General features: G+C 44.1%; 1 protein-coding gene across 7 annotated transcripts in view; it reads right to left on the reverse strand.

Moving 5' to 3' along the window:
• CHCHD6 (coiled-coil-helix-coiled-coil-helix domain containing 6) overlaps positions 1-16,910 on the reverse strand; it is a 210,216-nt gene that overhangs the window by 65,275 nt on the left and 128,031 nt on the right. For 5 of the 7 annotated variants that reach the window (XM_077822430.1, XM_077822429.1, XM_077822431.1 and 2 more), the window contains one exon: positions 14,373-14,508. In XM_077822430.1, the coding sequence (XP_077678556.1) occupies positions 14,373-14,508 (136 nt within the window). Of the gene's footprint in view, positions 1-10,991; positions 12,904-14,372; positions 14,509-16,910 lie in introns of those variants that run through there. The other 2 variants (XM_077822428.1, XM_077822432.1) reach the window with 2 other exon arrangements.

Raw genomic sequence — 16,910 nt, forward strand, 5'->3', positions numbered from 1 at the left:
TCTGAATCAATTGGCGAAAGGGACTACATCTGATTACTAATCCTGGAGCCATTCAGACCACCTACTGAAGACAATAAAAACTAGACACAGCATTTTGGAGTGCATATAAGGAAGGAACAAACTTCATGTTGTAGGGAACAATTGGGCACTGACCTCTCAGGTCTCAGGGTATAAACTACATGGAACCCAATAGTGATAGACTTAAGGAGCTCAATCTCTTCAGTTTAACAAAGATAGGTGAAGAGGTGACTATCAAATATATGCTCCCCATGTAGGTACTTATAAAGGGCTATTCAGTCTAGCCGAGAAAGATATAACATGATCCAATAACTGGAAGTTGAAGCTAGACAAACTGAAAGGGGAAATAAGTCATACATTTTTAACAGTGAGGGTAATTAACCACTGGAACAAATTACCAAAGGTTGTGGTAGATTCTCCACTGGCAATTTTAAAATCAAGATTGGATGTTTTTCTAAAAGATCTGCTCTAGGAATTATTTTGGGGAAGTTCTGTGACCTGTGCTACACAGAAGATCAGATTAGACGATCACAATGGTTCCTTGGACTCCATGAATAGATCTCCAGTTTCTACAGCTCTGATGGAAAGCTATATCCAGGTTGCCTCATCCCTTGTAAGTCATAACCAAATTAAGCTCCATTCCATGACAACAGGTTGCACATGTCAGGGCTATTTTTGAACTTCTTGGGAGGTTAAAGCCATTTGGCCATTGACCTTGCGTTACTAATCTGCAGTTGCTATCAATTGCAATTTTTGTGGGTCTGTTTCAGTCTATCCTGAGTCTCAAACAAATACCACTCTTCAGCTGGGAAATCAACTTCTTTCTACTCTCGGCTGCTTCGACACTTATGTCTCCCAGAATTTTTTTAGATAAAAACGCCCACACGTCCAACATGCCAACACAGTGCTGTGACGCCATGGAATCATGAAAAATGCAACATTGCAGCACTACAATGCACTGCTACATTCCTTTTGGCCCTGAAGAACAAATTCCTAAACACAATAACCCTCACCAAAGATATGCTATGTTCACTCAGAAAGACACTGCCTATTTTTGTGTATATTACATCACTAGAGAGTTATGCATTCAAACCCAGAAACACAGAATTAGGGAGTCCTGTTAGGTATGATAGCTCTGAATATTCCACTGTATACTTACTGTCTAGGAATTTATCCTAAAAATGATCTAGCTTAAATTTGCTAGGATAGAAGAGGTCCAAGCCTTTCCAAAATATTGTATACAAGAGGACATACCCACTTCTTGCTTCTAATTAGTCAGCCAAACTTTGGTTGAAATTTTCATTTTCAACATCAGCAGAATATTTGCAGTTTTACTCACTCTGAGCCTAACAGCGCTGATACGATAGAGAACTGAAATACACAACAACCCTCCTTCTGGCACTGGACTTATTTTCAAAGATAGTCATTCCAACACCACCAACCAGGTGACTAGGGAGGAGGTTCATACACAAGCAAATACCTGAGATCACCTCCTTCCCTGAAAAAACATCCAGGACTTGTCCAGCTCCTGTGTTTACAGCCCCCCCCCCCCCCCCTAAAAATCTCTGGTTTTGACCTAACCCCATTCAAATTAGCTAGTACTCCACAGAAGTGGGTGAATAATTAAGAGGAAATAGTTTATTTCAACTGATTTATCTTTTTTTATGAATTGTCCATGAGCCGCTTACAATTTTCTCAAATCTGTTTGCCAAATTTCCATAAATAATTTTCATTTTGCATATTTTCATGAGCAGTTTGTTACAAGTATTCAAAATCAGTTTTGGTTGGATATACCAATTACAAGGCAGCTGGCTAACTCTGACTGCACATAAGTTATGTGGTCTGATTTCTGTTCCCTGACTTAGATGTGCATAATTCTTATACCTTGTCTATACTATGGAAATTTTCCAACTGGTTTAGGTAAACTGATTTCAAAATCATTAAGAGCTATAATGTAAATACAGTTTTAAATGTTGCAACATGGCCTTACCCATTTTTACTAGGCTGGTTTCAAGACTATCGTGGGAATATGCATACTGACATTAACTTTACCTGGGAGTGGGCCAGGGATAAGAAGAGCCATTAGGAAAGAAGTCAGGCTCTAGAGTAACCTGGTCCCACTGGGACCAAATGAGAATAGCAGATGTGTACAGGAGACTCTTCTGAAGAAGAGAACTTGGGGGTAGTCAAGTCCTTCTTCTTTCATTCAAGGTACTGGAGTGGTTAACAGTGTAACAAAGTGGGAGTTTTTTGTAATACCTTTTATGAATTCTATGTATGCCTCAGCTTCCCCTGTACCTACACAGCGGGGAATATGTCTGTTGTTGGGGGCAGCACAGACAAAGAGATAAGTGTGTGGGTGTCATCCAGCTATCTGAGCAGTATGAACAGGTCATTAAAAAGGACTGGCATAGGCTGACTTATCAATGGAAAATCTGACACACAATGTAAACTCCAATGATTCTACAATCAATCCTCAACTACGGAACCCCCAGCATGTAGGATTGTGAACTCAGTATGGCCCTGCCTTGAGAAAAAAAGGACTGAGAGGTCCGATGTGGGGAATAAATGCTGGTTGCTGGAGGAAACTGGGAGCACCAGAGAGGGGAATGAACTAAAAGGCAGGGAGATGGAGTCCGTCACAGCTTGGCTGGCCCATCAGGGCCAGAATGGACTATGGTGTAACTTCTGCCTCTCTGTGCAATCCTTAGGACTCTGATTGTGTGCCAGGTGACTAATAAATTGTTACCTTGTTTTGAAAAGGCTGCCTGTGTCACCATAAATACTCACTGAGAGCATTGTGCCCTGGCAGAGCACAGTACAAGCCTCCCGCAGGAATCTGCTCTGCTGCAGGGAGACAGAAGAGAGAGTCAGGGAATGGTAGTGCTGAAGGCCCAGTCTTGGCAGCCATGGACTTGTTCCTAGGTCCATGTATCCTTGGGGCCTGGTCCACTAAAGGGGTCATGTCTAAGAAACTGTTACAGGATACCCTGTGTCTGCATGACACACAACTAAAAATAAAACTCCATGTTGCCCTATCAGGCAAACAAGGACTTTTGCCTAGAACATGCCACCCTGTTAGGTGTTGATCTTGAGGGAAAAGGTTAAGTGGGTCCTGCTGAGGCAGGTGACTTTACCTGGAAATAAGGCCTCTTTGGAGCGTGGGGGAAATGAGGGATATAGGTTGTGGGCAGAGCAGTACGAGAAGAAGAATCTTGGTGCACAGCCAATCATGGGGAGAAGTTCTGAGCTGATTTTTATGTTCATTCATTGCTTTCTTGAATAATGCCAAACTCCAGGAAGGTGGCACATTTGGGCTTTACATAGCATGTGGACTGTGTAGCACAGATAGGGAAAGGTACTTGTTCACACGGGTTAATACATACTGATGATATGCCAGCTTGGAAACACCAGGGCTTTGTGAAGCTCTGTGATACAGAGCAAAATAAAGAACTTGTGCCTCTAGCTTTGTAAATACTGGGTGCATGCAGCAGCTATTTCCATTTTAAGTAGGCCAGCATTTTACTCTGGGACATGCCTCATATATTAAGAGGGCGGTTTATATCCTTTCAGGCAGCTCCATATTTTTTACTTTTTCCACCAATGAACACTAGGGCACATAAAAAGCTTTTGTGTGTGGATCAAATAGAGACTCTTTGGAACCAGGAACCTCTGCCATAGGATCTAAATAATAACCATTTCCAGTTCTTTACAATTAGAAGCAAAATACGGATCATTTTCACCTTTGCAAATAATAGGCTAGGAGAACGCCTGGGTACAGTTAATCTGATGCTGCTCTCCTCAGAGTTTATGACTAAATAAACAGCAGCTGCTTGCAGCTTGCGGCCTCTCCACTGATTCCCTTGTGAGGGCCATTTATTGAGTCATAAACTCTTCCGATAGCGTTATCACCACAGCGCTTGCACAAACAAAGGTTGGAAGAGAAAGATTAAAAACTGAACTAACTTTACAGGGAAAACAAGAGAAAACTTTACAGATCCGTTTGCATTTTAAAAAGGTAGGTAGACATAAGCAGACAGCAGAGTGGCAATAGGCCACAGGGGATGGCTGAGTGCTCCAAGCTCCAGGTATAAAATACAGACTTCTCTGAAGCTACATTTGGATTCTAGAAAGGAAGCCTTCTGAGTTAGAGATATAGTGTTCCACGTGGTGTACTTTGAGTATATGTATATATCTTTTCAATGAGGCTTTAACAAGGTCCAACCTGCTCTACAAGGTTGTTAAAAATCCTCTGGCACACCTCTTCAGAGTAGGCATTCACCTCAGCATACATGGCCGGTTTTTCTCCCTCATACTTTTGTGCAAGGTGGTGTGTAGTACAGAGGTAGAGTGAAAACGATGAGGGAGAATTATGAACTCCTCATAACTTTACGTAGGTACCTGCTACTGACGAGAGAATGGTAATGTGGCAGGACCCTACTGAGTGAAGCCTGTGTGTGGCCTCAGCCTTACATAAAACACAGCCTGGCCATAAGCTTCAGATGAGCCAAAGGGCAGATCGATGGGCAGCGATCGATCCAGCAGGTGTCAATTACCCTGTCTAGTACAGACACAATAAATTGACAGCCGATCACTCTAGTGTCAACTCCAGTACTCCACCTCAACGAAAAGCACAAGGGGAATCAACGGGAGAGTGTCAACGGGAGAGTGAAGAAACTGCAGTAAGTAGATTTAAGAATGTCAACTTCAGCTACATTATTCACGTAGCTGAAGTTGCGTAACTTAGATCAGTTCCCCCCCTGCCCCCACGCATAGTGTAGACCAGCCCAAAATGTCAGCTTGGCTGGTCCATAAGAAAAAGGTCCTGGTGACACTAGGGTGGCTGTCTTAGGGAAGGGGCAACTACTCACAGAAAGGCAATCCTCCGCAGGTATTTCTGAGGAGAGAGAAGGTTAAGGTGTCAGGCCCACTGGCTCACTCTTGTAGGTCACCCTTTCTGCATAGGGGCTGATGGGAGATTTGATTGTATAATGACAGGTTATGTAACAAATCAGGCAGAAAATTCTCTAACTAAAACCGTAGGTGAAATTCAGATTCTGTCTACTCTCGAGGGCAACAGGGGAAGGAGCCTTTTGAGGAGCAAACGCTGATAGGGACATATTTACAGAAAAGGGAAAGGGAGGCAATAAAATACTGCTCAAAGCCTAGGGGGCCCGATTCAGAATGGGGCCCGGAGGCTTGATAAAACACAGAGGCTTTTGCTATTTGCTCACAAACACACGTTTCCCTACCTGCGCTCCAAGAAACAAATTAACCAGATTTCCATTGGCCCCCTTCTCCTCCCCCTTGGTAGAGAGAAAAGAGCAGCCTGGTCTTTCAATTCTAATTGTATACAAGCTGTGGTAGCTCCTGACGAAACTTGCAGTCAATAAACTAGAGAGAATTTGAAGAGACACAATGGGAGCTGTCCCTCCTATAGCTTCACCATTATCCCAGCTTTTATTTAGGTCTAAAAGCAGTGATTTTATGTTTTCTTGTCTGAAGTTCTGCAGAGATATGAAAAGAGACCCAAACTAAACAAGAGACATCACAAGCAGGCCACTGTGATAGTCAATGTGCTTCCCAGCAAGCAGGATACAGCAAGCTCAGGATGCTGGTGCTCCAATAACGGAGATTACAATTACTTAGGTGGAATAATACCCACTCGAGTCAGTACTGAGGCTTCTAAACTCATTGTTAAATAGGTTCCAATAGAGATTTGAAACCCAGTCTCACAAAGTGCCTCCCCAAGTTCTTCTCCTTTGCTGGGAGGAAGAGACATTAGAAAAGTAGATTCATAGATACTAAGGTCAGAAGGGACCATTATGATCATGTAGTCCGACCTCCTGCACAACGCAGGCCACAGAAAATCACCCACCCACTCCTACGAAAAACCTCTCACCTATGTCTGAGCTATTGAAGTCCTCAAATCGTGGTTTAAAGACTTCAAGGAGCAGAGAAACCTCCAGCAAGTGACCCGTGCCCCATGCTACAGAGGAAGGCGAAAAATCCCCAGGGCCTCTTCCAATCTGCCCTGGAGGAAAATTCCTTCCTGACCCCAAATAAGGTAACCCAGAGCATATGGGCAAGATTCACCAGCCAGATACCCAGGAAAGAACTTTCTGTAGTAACTCAGATCCCACCCCATCTAACATCCCATCACAGGCCATTGGGCCTATTTACCATGAATATTTAAAGATCAATTAATAAACAAAATCATGTTATCCCATCATACCACCTCCTCCATAAACGTATCAAGTTTAATCTTAAAGCCAGATAGGTCTTTTGCCCCCACTGCTTCCCTTGAAAGGCTATTCCAAAACTTCACTCCTCTGATGGTTAGAAACCTTCGTCTAATTTCAAGTCTAAACTTCCTGGTGGCCAGTTTATATCCATTTGTTCTTGTGTCCACATTGGTACTGAGCTTAAATAATTCCTCTCCCTCTCTGGTATTTATCCCTCGGATATATTTTAGATATTGGGCCATGCCTAGATTATCCTTGACCTCTACTCCACCCTCAGTGTTTAGCGGTCCCACTTCTTCTTTCTTTGTTTTCTTCTTATTTATATGGCTATAGAACCTTTTACTATTGGTTTTAATTCTCTTTGCAAGGTCCAACTCTACTCGACTTTTAGCCTGTCTCACTTTATCCCTACATATTCTGACCTCAATAAGGTAGCATTCCTTGCTGATCCCTCCCATCTTCCACTCCCTGTATGCTTTCTGCTTTTTCTTAATCACCTCTCTGAGATGCTTGCTCATACAGCTTGGTCTACAACTCCTGCCTATGAATTTTTTCCCCTTTCTTGGGATGCAGGCTTCCGGTAGCTTCTGCAGCTTTGATTTAAAGTAATCCCAGGCCTCCTCTACCTTTAGATCCATAAATTGTTCAGTCCAATCTACTTCCCTAACTAATTTCCTTAATTTTTGAAAGTCAGCCCTTTTGAAATCAAAAACCCTAGTTGCAGATTTACTTTTGTTAATCCTTCCGTTCAGTTTGAAATGAATTAGCTAAAGATCACTTGAACCAAGATTATCCCCTACAACCGTTTCTTCTATGAGGTCCTCACTACTCACAAAAAACAAATCTAAAATGGCATCCCCTCTAGTCAGTTCAGCAACTACTTGATGAAGGAATCCATCAGCTATCACATCTACGAAAATCTGAGCCCTATTATTATTACTAGCACTCGTCCTCCGGTCTATATCTGGGAAGTTAAAGTCTCCCATGATCACGCAGTTTCCATTAGTATTTACTTCATTAAAAACATTAAAAAGGGCTCTATCCATATCCAAATTAGATCCCGGCGGTCTATAGCACACCCCAAGCACTATCCCAGGGGAGGCTCTAATAGTTTTCTTCCCCAATGTCATTTTTGCCCAGACGGACTCTGTATTATCCATTCCATCGCTTCTTATTTCTTTACATTCTACCTCATCCTTGATATACAATGCTACTCCACCACCTTTGCCTTTATTTCTGTCTTTCCTAAACAGCACATACCCTTCAATACCTGTAGTCCAGTCATGACTACTATTCCACCATGTTTCTGTTATCCCTATAGTATCTGGTTTCACTTCCTGCACCAGTAGCTCTAGTTCCTCCATTTTGTTACCTAGGCTCCTCGCATTGGTGAACAAACATCTTAATTTTTGCTGTTTGGCCTCGCTCACATTCTGTACCCTATGAGGCACAGTCATTCCACAGCCAGTATAACCTATTAGACTGGTATCCACACTGCCCTTCCTCCTTATATACATTCTCCTACCCACGGCTGTATCCTTTCTTACTTTGTTTTCTTCCCTGTCAATGCTAAAATCCGGTGTGGAGATTACCTGGACATCTCCCAACCATCTCCCCCAAATTCCTAGTTTAAAGCTCTCTTAATCAGTTGTGACAGCCTCCATCCTAGAAGTCTATTTCCTTCCCTACTCAGATGAAGTCCATCCTGAGAGAACTGTCCTCTGTCCATGAATGCCTCCCAGTGGCCATATATCCCAAAGCCCTCCTTATAGCACCACTGTCTAAAGCCACCTGTTGATAGTCATAATCTTGTCACACCTTTGTTGCCCTTCTCTAGGAACAGGCAGAATCCCACTAAAGATCACCTGAGCCTCGATTTCCTTAAGCGTCTTCCCCAACCTAGCATAGTCTCCCTTAATACTTTCCAGTGAGAATCTAGCCGTATCATTTGTTCCCATATGAAGGATAATTAGGGGATTCTTTCCCGCTCCCTTTAGGATCCTTTTCAACCTCAGGTCTACATCCTGTATCTTAGCACCTGCAAGACAGCATACCCTTCTATTCTCTGGATCAGCTCTGGTTACAGGCCTGTCTACTCTTCTCAGTAAAGAGTTCCCAATCACACAGACCTGCCTTTTCCTGGTGACGGCGCTATTCTCCAGTCTATCCCCTGTTCCCTCTGGCTGCAAGTTCTTTCCATTCCTATTCTCCCTTGTAATCCTCTTCAACCCATCCTGTATCCTCCTGGGGCTCATATTTGGTGTAGTCTCTATTGACTCTTCCCCTTTTCCTATAGGACTAGTCACTCTTCTTCCTTGCTCTTCCACCTTCAGTGACTACCTGCTGAGCCCCTTCTTCATTTTCCAACTCTGCAAACCTATTCTTAAGCTCCATTTCTCCTTCACTAGCCCGTCTTTTCCTCTGCCTGGTTCTTTTAGTCACATGCTTCCACTGACCACTTTCCTCACCCAGTCTCCCCTCAGAATTCCTCAGTCCAGCTTCCATCTGCAAGTCTGAGCTTTTTCCTTCAGATACCTCATGTCTTTGCTCCATAATTTGCTTGAACCCCTTTCTAAACTCAACCAGACTTTCCACCTGCATCTCCAAACCTCGGATCTTTTCCTCCATCAGCTCTATCAGATGGCATTTCATGCAGACAAAACTCTTACCAGGCACCCCTTGTTGCCAAGAAGGCCAATGGCATTTTGGGATGTATAAGTAGGGGCATAGCGAGCAGATTGAGGGACGTGATCGTTCCCCTCTATTCGACATTGGTGAGGCCTCATCTGGAGTACTGTGTCCAGTTTTGGGCCCCACACTACAAGAAGGATGTGGATAAATTGGAGAGAGTCCAGCGAAGGGCAACAAAAATGATTAGAGGTCTAGAACACATGACTTATGAGGAGAGGCTGAGGGAGCTGGGATTGTTTAGCCTGCAGAAGAGAAGAATGAGGGGGGATTTGATAGCTGCTTTCAACTACCTGAAAGGGGGTTCCAAAGAGGATGGCTCTAGACTGTTCTCAGTGGTAGCAGATGACAGAACGAGGAGTAATGGTCTCAAGTTGCAGTGGGGGAGGTTTAGATTGGATATTAGGAAAAACTTTTTCACTAAGAGGATGGTGAAACACTGGAATGCGTTACCTAGGGAGGTGGTAGAATCTCCTTCCTTAGAGGTTTTTAAGGTCAGGCTTGACAAAGCCCTGGCTGGGATGATTTAACTGGGAATTGGTCCTGCTTCGAGCAGGGGGTTGGACTAGATGACCTTCAGGGGTCCCTTCCAACCCTGATATTCTATGATTCTATGATTCTACCCCCTCCAGGATCATGTACGTACCGCAGCTTCCACATCCAGTCATCTTCATTGTGTCTTCCACTACATGAGTCACTCCCACTGCTGCCTCTGTATCTGTCATAGCTTTCCCACCTAAATCCTGTTAATCTAGGAAACACAAACCACACCAAACCACCACCACCCACAGCAAAACACCCCCCCCAAACAAGCACCACAATACAAACTCCCCTGTTTACAGCTCTGTTTGCTAGCTCCTGTGCGGCTACATTCACTTGCATGAACTGCTTAAGAGGAAGTAAATAAGTGAAGAATATTCTTTGGGTCAAAGCCAGTGAAGAGGGGATTTCCCTTACATTTCCTCTGCACACACCTTCACTTCATCCCTGCCCATCAGCCTCTGCCCCATCAAGCCCACAAGAGTAAAAACAGCCACCATCTTAAGAGGACGCAAAGGGTTTTCCACGGCCTGGCACAGGTAGCACTCTCTTTATGGCACAGAGATAGAGTCCAGGAGCCAAGGGGCCTCTTCTTCCCTTGTCTCATGATTTTCATCAGGTGAACAGCATTCCCCCTTTCCCCTCGTCCACAATGCCTCTTTGGGGATGCTCTTTTCCAGAGTTGGCTTTGTACCAAGCACCCCTTGCATTGCCGAGTATGCTGCTGAGATTGGTCACTGACCCTGCCAGCTCAGCCAACAATGCCAAACTCTCAGTCCTGGAGCCTCTATTGCTCTCTCATTCTCCTCTCCATCATTCTGCTGCCTCATTAGAAGTCCCAGCTCTTGGCCTGCAGCCAGACAGCTGCCCTCTCCCCTTTGTTCCTTAATAAAACAGCAGGTTTGCAGAAGTCCAGTGTCATCCTGGTCACTCTTTCAGAACTCACTGGAACACCAGCAAAAGGCTAGTGCAAGAGAATTAGCCGAGGTAGGCCAAGGAACCAGGAAGGGAAGGAAATGCATCAAATATATTTTCAAACTAAAGGGGGTAGAATTAAACAAGGAAAAAAGACAAGAAAGAAGAGAATTGTTTTATCTATTTGTTAATGGGGTTGGGGAACTCAGGGCACATGCAACACTTCTGGCTCAGGGAGATTTTCAGAGAGAATAGGAGATTTTTCAAAGGACAGGCTCTGACCAATACTGGCTCTAGAAGAGGTGGAGGAACAGTAGCCATCTATTGAGAGCTGCAATTTTCACTTCTATCATAGTTCAGAGTCCTCTCATCCTGTGTCTAGTTTATACCAGGGGTTCTTCACAATAAATTTTTTGGTGGCCTCACAGCGCAGCCACCACTCTTGCTGTTGGCCGCTATGACAATTTTTCTTAAAATACTTAATTAACTTTAGGAAAAACAAATAAATATGCACATATACATGTCCAATCATTTCAATTTATTTATGGAAGGTTTTGTTTTTTGCAGACTCAATAATAAAAATAATGTACAGTTCTCTATTCTTTACTGGATCTAAACAGAATAGAAACACAAATAAGGTGCTTTGCACATTCTTGTCTTTTGTTTTTGTAGTTTTGGTTGCTTTTTTTTTAAAAAAAAAGACTTGCTAGCTAGTAATTCTGCTGCTGCGAAAAGTAATATCTGTATGTTTGCTAATATCACTTTTCATAGCAGAATTATTAGCTAGTTAGGAGGCTGTGATAAGTGATATTAACAACCGTACAAATATCAATTTTCACAGCAGACTTACTCAGCCCTGGCAAGCCAGGGCACAAATTAAGCCCTGGATGGGGAAGTGGGTAGAGGGACAATGGGCGCCATGGATAATAGGGGGTGGACGTGAGCCCAGGTCAGAACCCGCCACCTCACGGTACGAGCCTGAGGCCGGAGGAGGCTGTAGAGGGGCCAGGGACAATGAAGGGGAGGGGAGTGTGAGCCCAGAGCCAGCACCCACCACTGCGTGGCTGGGGTCCAGGGCCAGAGCGCAAAGTCCCATGACTGGAACCTGCCACCCACCGCTCCAGGGTTGATGCCCGAAGCCCAAGCCTCACCACCCCTGGGAAGGTGGGGAATTCACTGGCTGCCTCCAGCGTTTGTGGCTCCAGAGGAGGGGGAAGGCCCAACCCCTTCTTGTGGCCCTGGGGGACAGGCGCTGCTCCCCCCCACCCGTCACTGCCCAGGAGGCTGTGGTCATTGTGGCCACATTTGAGAAATGTGGATTTAAACTACGTCCTGGGCACCTTTCTGCCACCACCAGGGGGAGCTCTCAGAGCACTACAGGATTAATTAAGTAACATGATGAGCATTACAAGATCTTTGGAGAAGGAAAAGCATTTGTATGCAAATGAACTAAAGTCACCCATATACAGTGGTTAGTGGGAGGCCAACACCCCACCGTCTAGAAATCAAGCTCAGCTTAAAACCATCACGAAGTTGTCTTCCCTCTTCCCCACCCTTCTCCGAGGTGAATCTACAAACGTGCAGGAGAGCTTGAGGCAGCGGGGCATTCAGTATAAGAGGTAAATTTAAGAAAAGTCTTTTTTTTTTTTTTTAAATTAATCTTGTAATAGCCTTTCATGAAAAATAGCCAGCAGCCTGTGACCGAGGCAATGCACACATCTTGGGGTTCAGAGGATGCCATACACCAGTGGGGTTAACCACCATGGCCAGAGTTAAACCTGGGGTAAGCCAGAGAACTCACTGAAGCTGTAAGAGTTTACACCAGGGCTCCATTTGATCCAGTGTTTTCAGAACCTTTTAATTCATAGATTATAAAACCAGAAGGCACCGTAGTGATTATCTTGTTTGACCTCTTGTATAACACAGGCAACAGGACTTCCCTGAATTAATTCCTGTTTGAACTAGAGCATATCCTCTGGAAAAACATCCAATCTCGGTTTAAAAAGGTCCACTGACGGAGAATTCACCACAAATGATAACCTCAGAGCTCACAGTTACCCTGGCAGTAGCCTCTCTTCCCTCCCAGTACATAGAGATTTCCCTCCACCTTGCCATCACCTGCAGCACATGAATGTAACATGTGCTTCAATACCCTGCCAGCACCTCTTTCCAGCAGATTTCCACAACACCAAGGGAAACTTTCGAGCAAGGTTCACTGTACACAGAATTCTCTGGGAACTAAAATTGCCCAGGTATTTGGTTTATAAAGAAAACACACAACTTAAAAAAAGCTCACAACCTCCAAGCTAACAGGATCTTTCACTGCCCTCTGCTGTTACCAGTCATTCAGCCTCCAATTTACTCTTTAATAATGTCAGGCTGGGGCTCAGGACTGGCAGCTTCCCAGCTTCTTTCTCAGGCGAGTTGGAGCTGCAGCTTGTGAATATGCTGAAGTTTAATGCAATCTGTCTTCTTTGGTAATCACATTCCATCTGCACTGGGTGCAATAAAGATGTATTGGTAAGTGCATTTGCTAAAGATATACTCTGCTGAAAAGGCTACAAGCCTGATTTACAGAGGGCAAGGAGGAAGCATTGCCTAGCAGAGACTGGCAAGAGATGTGCTCTGCTCTGCACACAGCAACAGGGGGCAGAGATTGAGCAGCAGCAGCACAGTCCCTGTTTTACTTTAGAGCTGAGGAAGAAAAAGAAACCACATGTTTTGGGAGCTGGTGACTTTAAAGATATCAGAGAAAAACCCTTTCTCTGGCAGCTTTAACCTTGCTGATTTGCAGACATACAAAGACCTACTTTATAAACAGGAAAGAAAAAAATTCCACTAGGACTTGCAACAACATTTGGTCTAATATATCCTGACAATTTTCCCATCTCCTTCTGTCGGGGCTTCTTCTGGGAGCCGGCTGGCAGCTTGCTTCACGTTATACTTAAATCAGGCGAACAGCTTCCCCTCACAATGCTAATGCAAAGGACAGAAGCTCCCTTCACAACAGTCTCAGACTCTCCCTTTCACACAGGTGATCCCAGGAGAAGTATCTCAGTCTCATATTCCCTACAAAGCTCCGCTTTTTCCCTGAAGTCCACCCCACCTTAAACCCCGACACCCTTCAAGAAATTGCTCAGTCAGAGCAGATGGCCCTGTACCTGGAAGGACACTTTCCTCTTTCCTTACACACTAGAAATCCCACATCTTATACTCACCACCATCTCAAAGACTATTTTTGCCAGTTGAAAGCCCTGGAAAGAGTAAATTTCCAGTGGAAGTGATCTGTGAATTGTGCATCTTTTCCATTCCCTTTCTTTTGTTCAAATACTAATGGCCTAATTCTTCCAAGGTGCTGAGCAGCCAAAATGGATGGATGTTAATGGTAGCTGTATGCGCTCCACACCTCTGAAAATCAGATCATAAGGGGTGCAGGTTTCCTATGCTGGGCCAGCAATTTTGGGATACCCATAATACCTTAAAGGAAACATCTTGGTCTAATTTGCCAATCTAGGGAAACTAATGGCGAGCAGGAACAATAGGAGGCAAGCCCCCCAATTTGGGGTGCAATACTAGGAGACAGAGAGCACTTAGTGCTCTGGTCATTCAAAAATATTACTGGTGTTGGAAATACTGCTTTGCCATCTTAAACGAGAAGGATGCAGCTCGCATGGTCCACAGGAAAAGTTGAGATTTGGAGAAAATGACAAGATTCATGAGAAGCTTAGCAGAAACCCAACAGTGGTTGGCAATACTGTCTCAAGATGCTAACAAAGAGCATCAGCACCTGCTGCAATTGGGGGGTCCAGCAGCCTGTGCGGAGGTCCTGGGGAGAGACTGAGGCCTGTGAACATTCTGACCTTGCCATCAGGGCCACAGCAATCTGAGGGAAACCTCCTCACAAGGAAAACACCACACAGAGAGAGAAGCAAAGCCAGCAGGATGCAGTGGGGAAGTAACTGTTACCTTCTGTGCTGATCTAACACAGCGCTGATACTCCTTGGCCAGCTCTGAGCACTTGAGTACTTCATGCTTGTTTTCTTGGTAGCACTTCAGAATCTCAGACTGCAGCCCTCCGCATATAGGCTCAGTGTTCCTCCGCCTGTAGGGAAAACGAGAACAGGAGGATCTGTGACAAGGGTAATGTTCACCTACTTACTTCAACTCTACCAGTTTCCATACGTATGCAAACCCCTGCATACGAGAAAAATCTTCATAAAATAAGTCATCCAGGAGGAATAGCAACCACCAAAGGAGTCCTACCATTCACAGTGCCTTTCGGTTGAGGAGTTCAAAGCACTTAGCAAATACAAGCCTCAATCTCCCATGAGGTTAGGAAGGGTTAACCCTATTCAGTAAGTGAGGAAAGAGAGAGAAATTACATGATTTGCCCAAATCACACAAAAAATCTTTGGCAGAGCTGGAGGTAAATCCCAGGAATCCGTGCTGAACCACAAGACTCTCCAAAACCACCAGAGGTCTACCCTAAGAGTCAGAGGAGCAACCATGACTTGTTGAATAAGCCACCTCATTCTCCAATTTATGTCACAGCTATTCAAGTATGTCAGAACAGAGCAGGTTTGGGTATGTGACTGCAGTTCAAGTAGACATGAACGAGCTAGCTTTAATCTAGCTAGAGCAATAAAGCTGTGGCAGCACAGTCTTCAGCGTGGGCTAGTCCCACATGTAACTACCCAGGGTTCTGGACAGGCTTGTACAGTCTGCATTGCAGTCCATGCTGCCATGGCTTCACTGCTTCAGCACACTAGCTAGGTAGATTAAAGCTAGCTCAGATATATCTACTAAGGCCGCAATCATACCCCAGGATTGTCATGTAGACTTGCGGGAGGTGTCGGAAGAGCATCTATATAAGTTGTTGAATAAACCACCTCACAATCTCCAATTTAAGTCACAGCTATTTAAGCACTTCAAAAAAAAGAGCAGGCTTGGGGTCATGAGGACCATTCTAGTGGCCAGAAAAAGTAGGGAGTAAGAGTGTGACTAAATCTGTTTTTTTATTTTTTGAAGTAGTCCATTTAATATTCATCTATAGGTGACATTTACAGCTACCCAGGGATAACGTGTGATCTTCCTCATATACTGTAAGATATGCGTGTACATACAACACACAAGCAGCAACGTTACAAATGATGGAGAAGGCAGAGGTGAACACACCAGCAATGATGGTACTTAGGTACTAAGCAAAGTGCCATCATCTACACAGACAGGCATACACAAACTGCAGGATTTGCACCACACTTTAGAAGTTGTGTGCACATGTTAAGGAGGGAGTGCACACAGGAAGAAATTCTCAGATGTAATCTACTACACCTTAAATCCCCACTTTTCCTGCACTGCTACATTTGTAGGTCTGTCTCTGAACATTGAACCCAGCTATTCTTTCCACAGCACTTGATCCTACAGGCAAGTTGTAATCCTGTGCTATGACATCACATTCATTTCCCAAGCAACAAAAACAGTGTCGTCAATGCATCCATATGACTTCAGTGCACAGTCACAGAGGCACCGAGAGGGAGTTTCTGGATGTTGCACCTGCTGCATATTCAAGCTATTATTTGAGTCATGTTTCTTTCTACTGGGCAAAAAAAACTAAAAATCCTGTGCTTCTTCGATCCTTTGTGACTGTAGTGAGGATGCAGGGAAGGAAGCTCAGACATGAACTTCCAGCCCTCACATTTTTTAGTTTGGGGATGCATGGGGGGGGCATGATGAGGGCAAAATACTCTGTTATATCTGGATACTTCTCTGAGAAAATTGTACTAGGACACTGTTCAAGAAGTACACCTTCAGCCTTGATCACGCCACCAAGTCTCAAGGGCAAAGCTCTAGCATTTATCAGGAACAACATGCCCCACACACCAGCCACAGCATGAAAAGTAACAGCAACATTGCTGTGCTCGGATTAGACACAGTCAAATAATTTAGACCCTCCCTCCCCCCGAAATGGTATGGTCTTTAAAAAGAAGGTAATACCTATGTAGGATCCCTGGAGTATGTTCATTATTTTATGTGTCATATTAAACAAAAAAAATCTTTTAAAAGCCTTCCAAAAGTTTGAAATGGACAAAAACTTGCAGGGAACTTCAGAAACTCATAAGGTTGGCATTTTGCTCTGTCACTGCAATTTTAATATCATTCTAATCAACTCAGTGAGTCCTTCGAAACAATACCAAACAGGGCTAGGTCAGGAAATACCACCTAATCCCTCAATTCATTGGGAAAGTTAAGACTTTTTAAATTAGGTTTTTAACTCAGCATGTTAAAAAAAACCCTAAAGTGTATTTTGTAACTGTATCCAACAGGAGGGAAGGGGGAAGAAAGATACAATATGTTATGAAATCATTCATCTATATTCACCTGAATTTAACAGTGTGATACAAGCTTCTCAGATGGATGGATACATTTTAGAGAGTGTTTGGGTTTCACTTTGCCAGTCTCAGAATGGAGGGCCATTAAGCCCTTATTTGCTGGTTCCTCCCCTGC

Source organism: Eretmochelys imbricata, chromosome 7 (genome assembly GCF_965152235.1).
Source record: "Eretmochelys imbricata isolate rEreImb1 chromosome 7, rEreImb1.hap1, whole genome shotgun sequence".
NCBI classification, from domain to species: domain Eukaryota; kingdom Metazoa; phylum Chordata; order Testudines; family Cheloniidae; genus Eretmochelys; species Eretmochelys imbricata.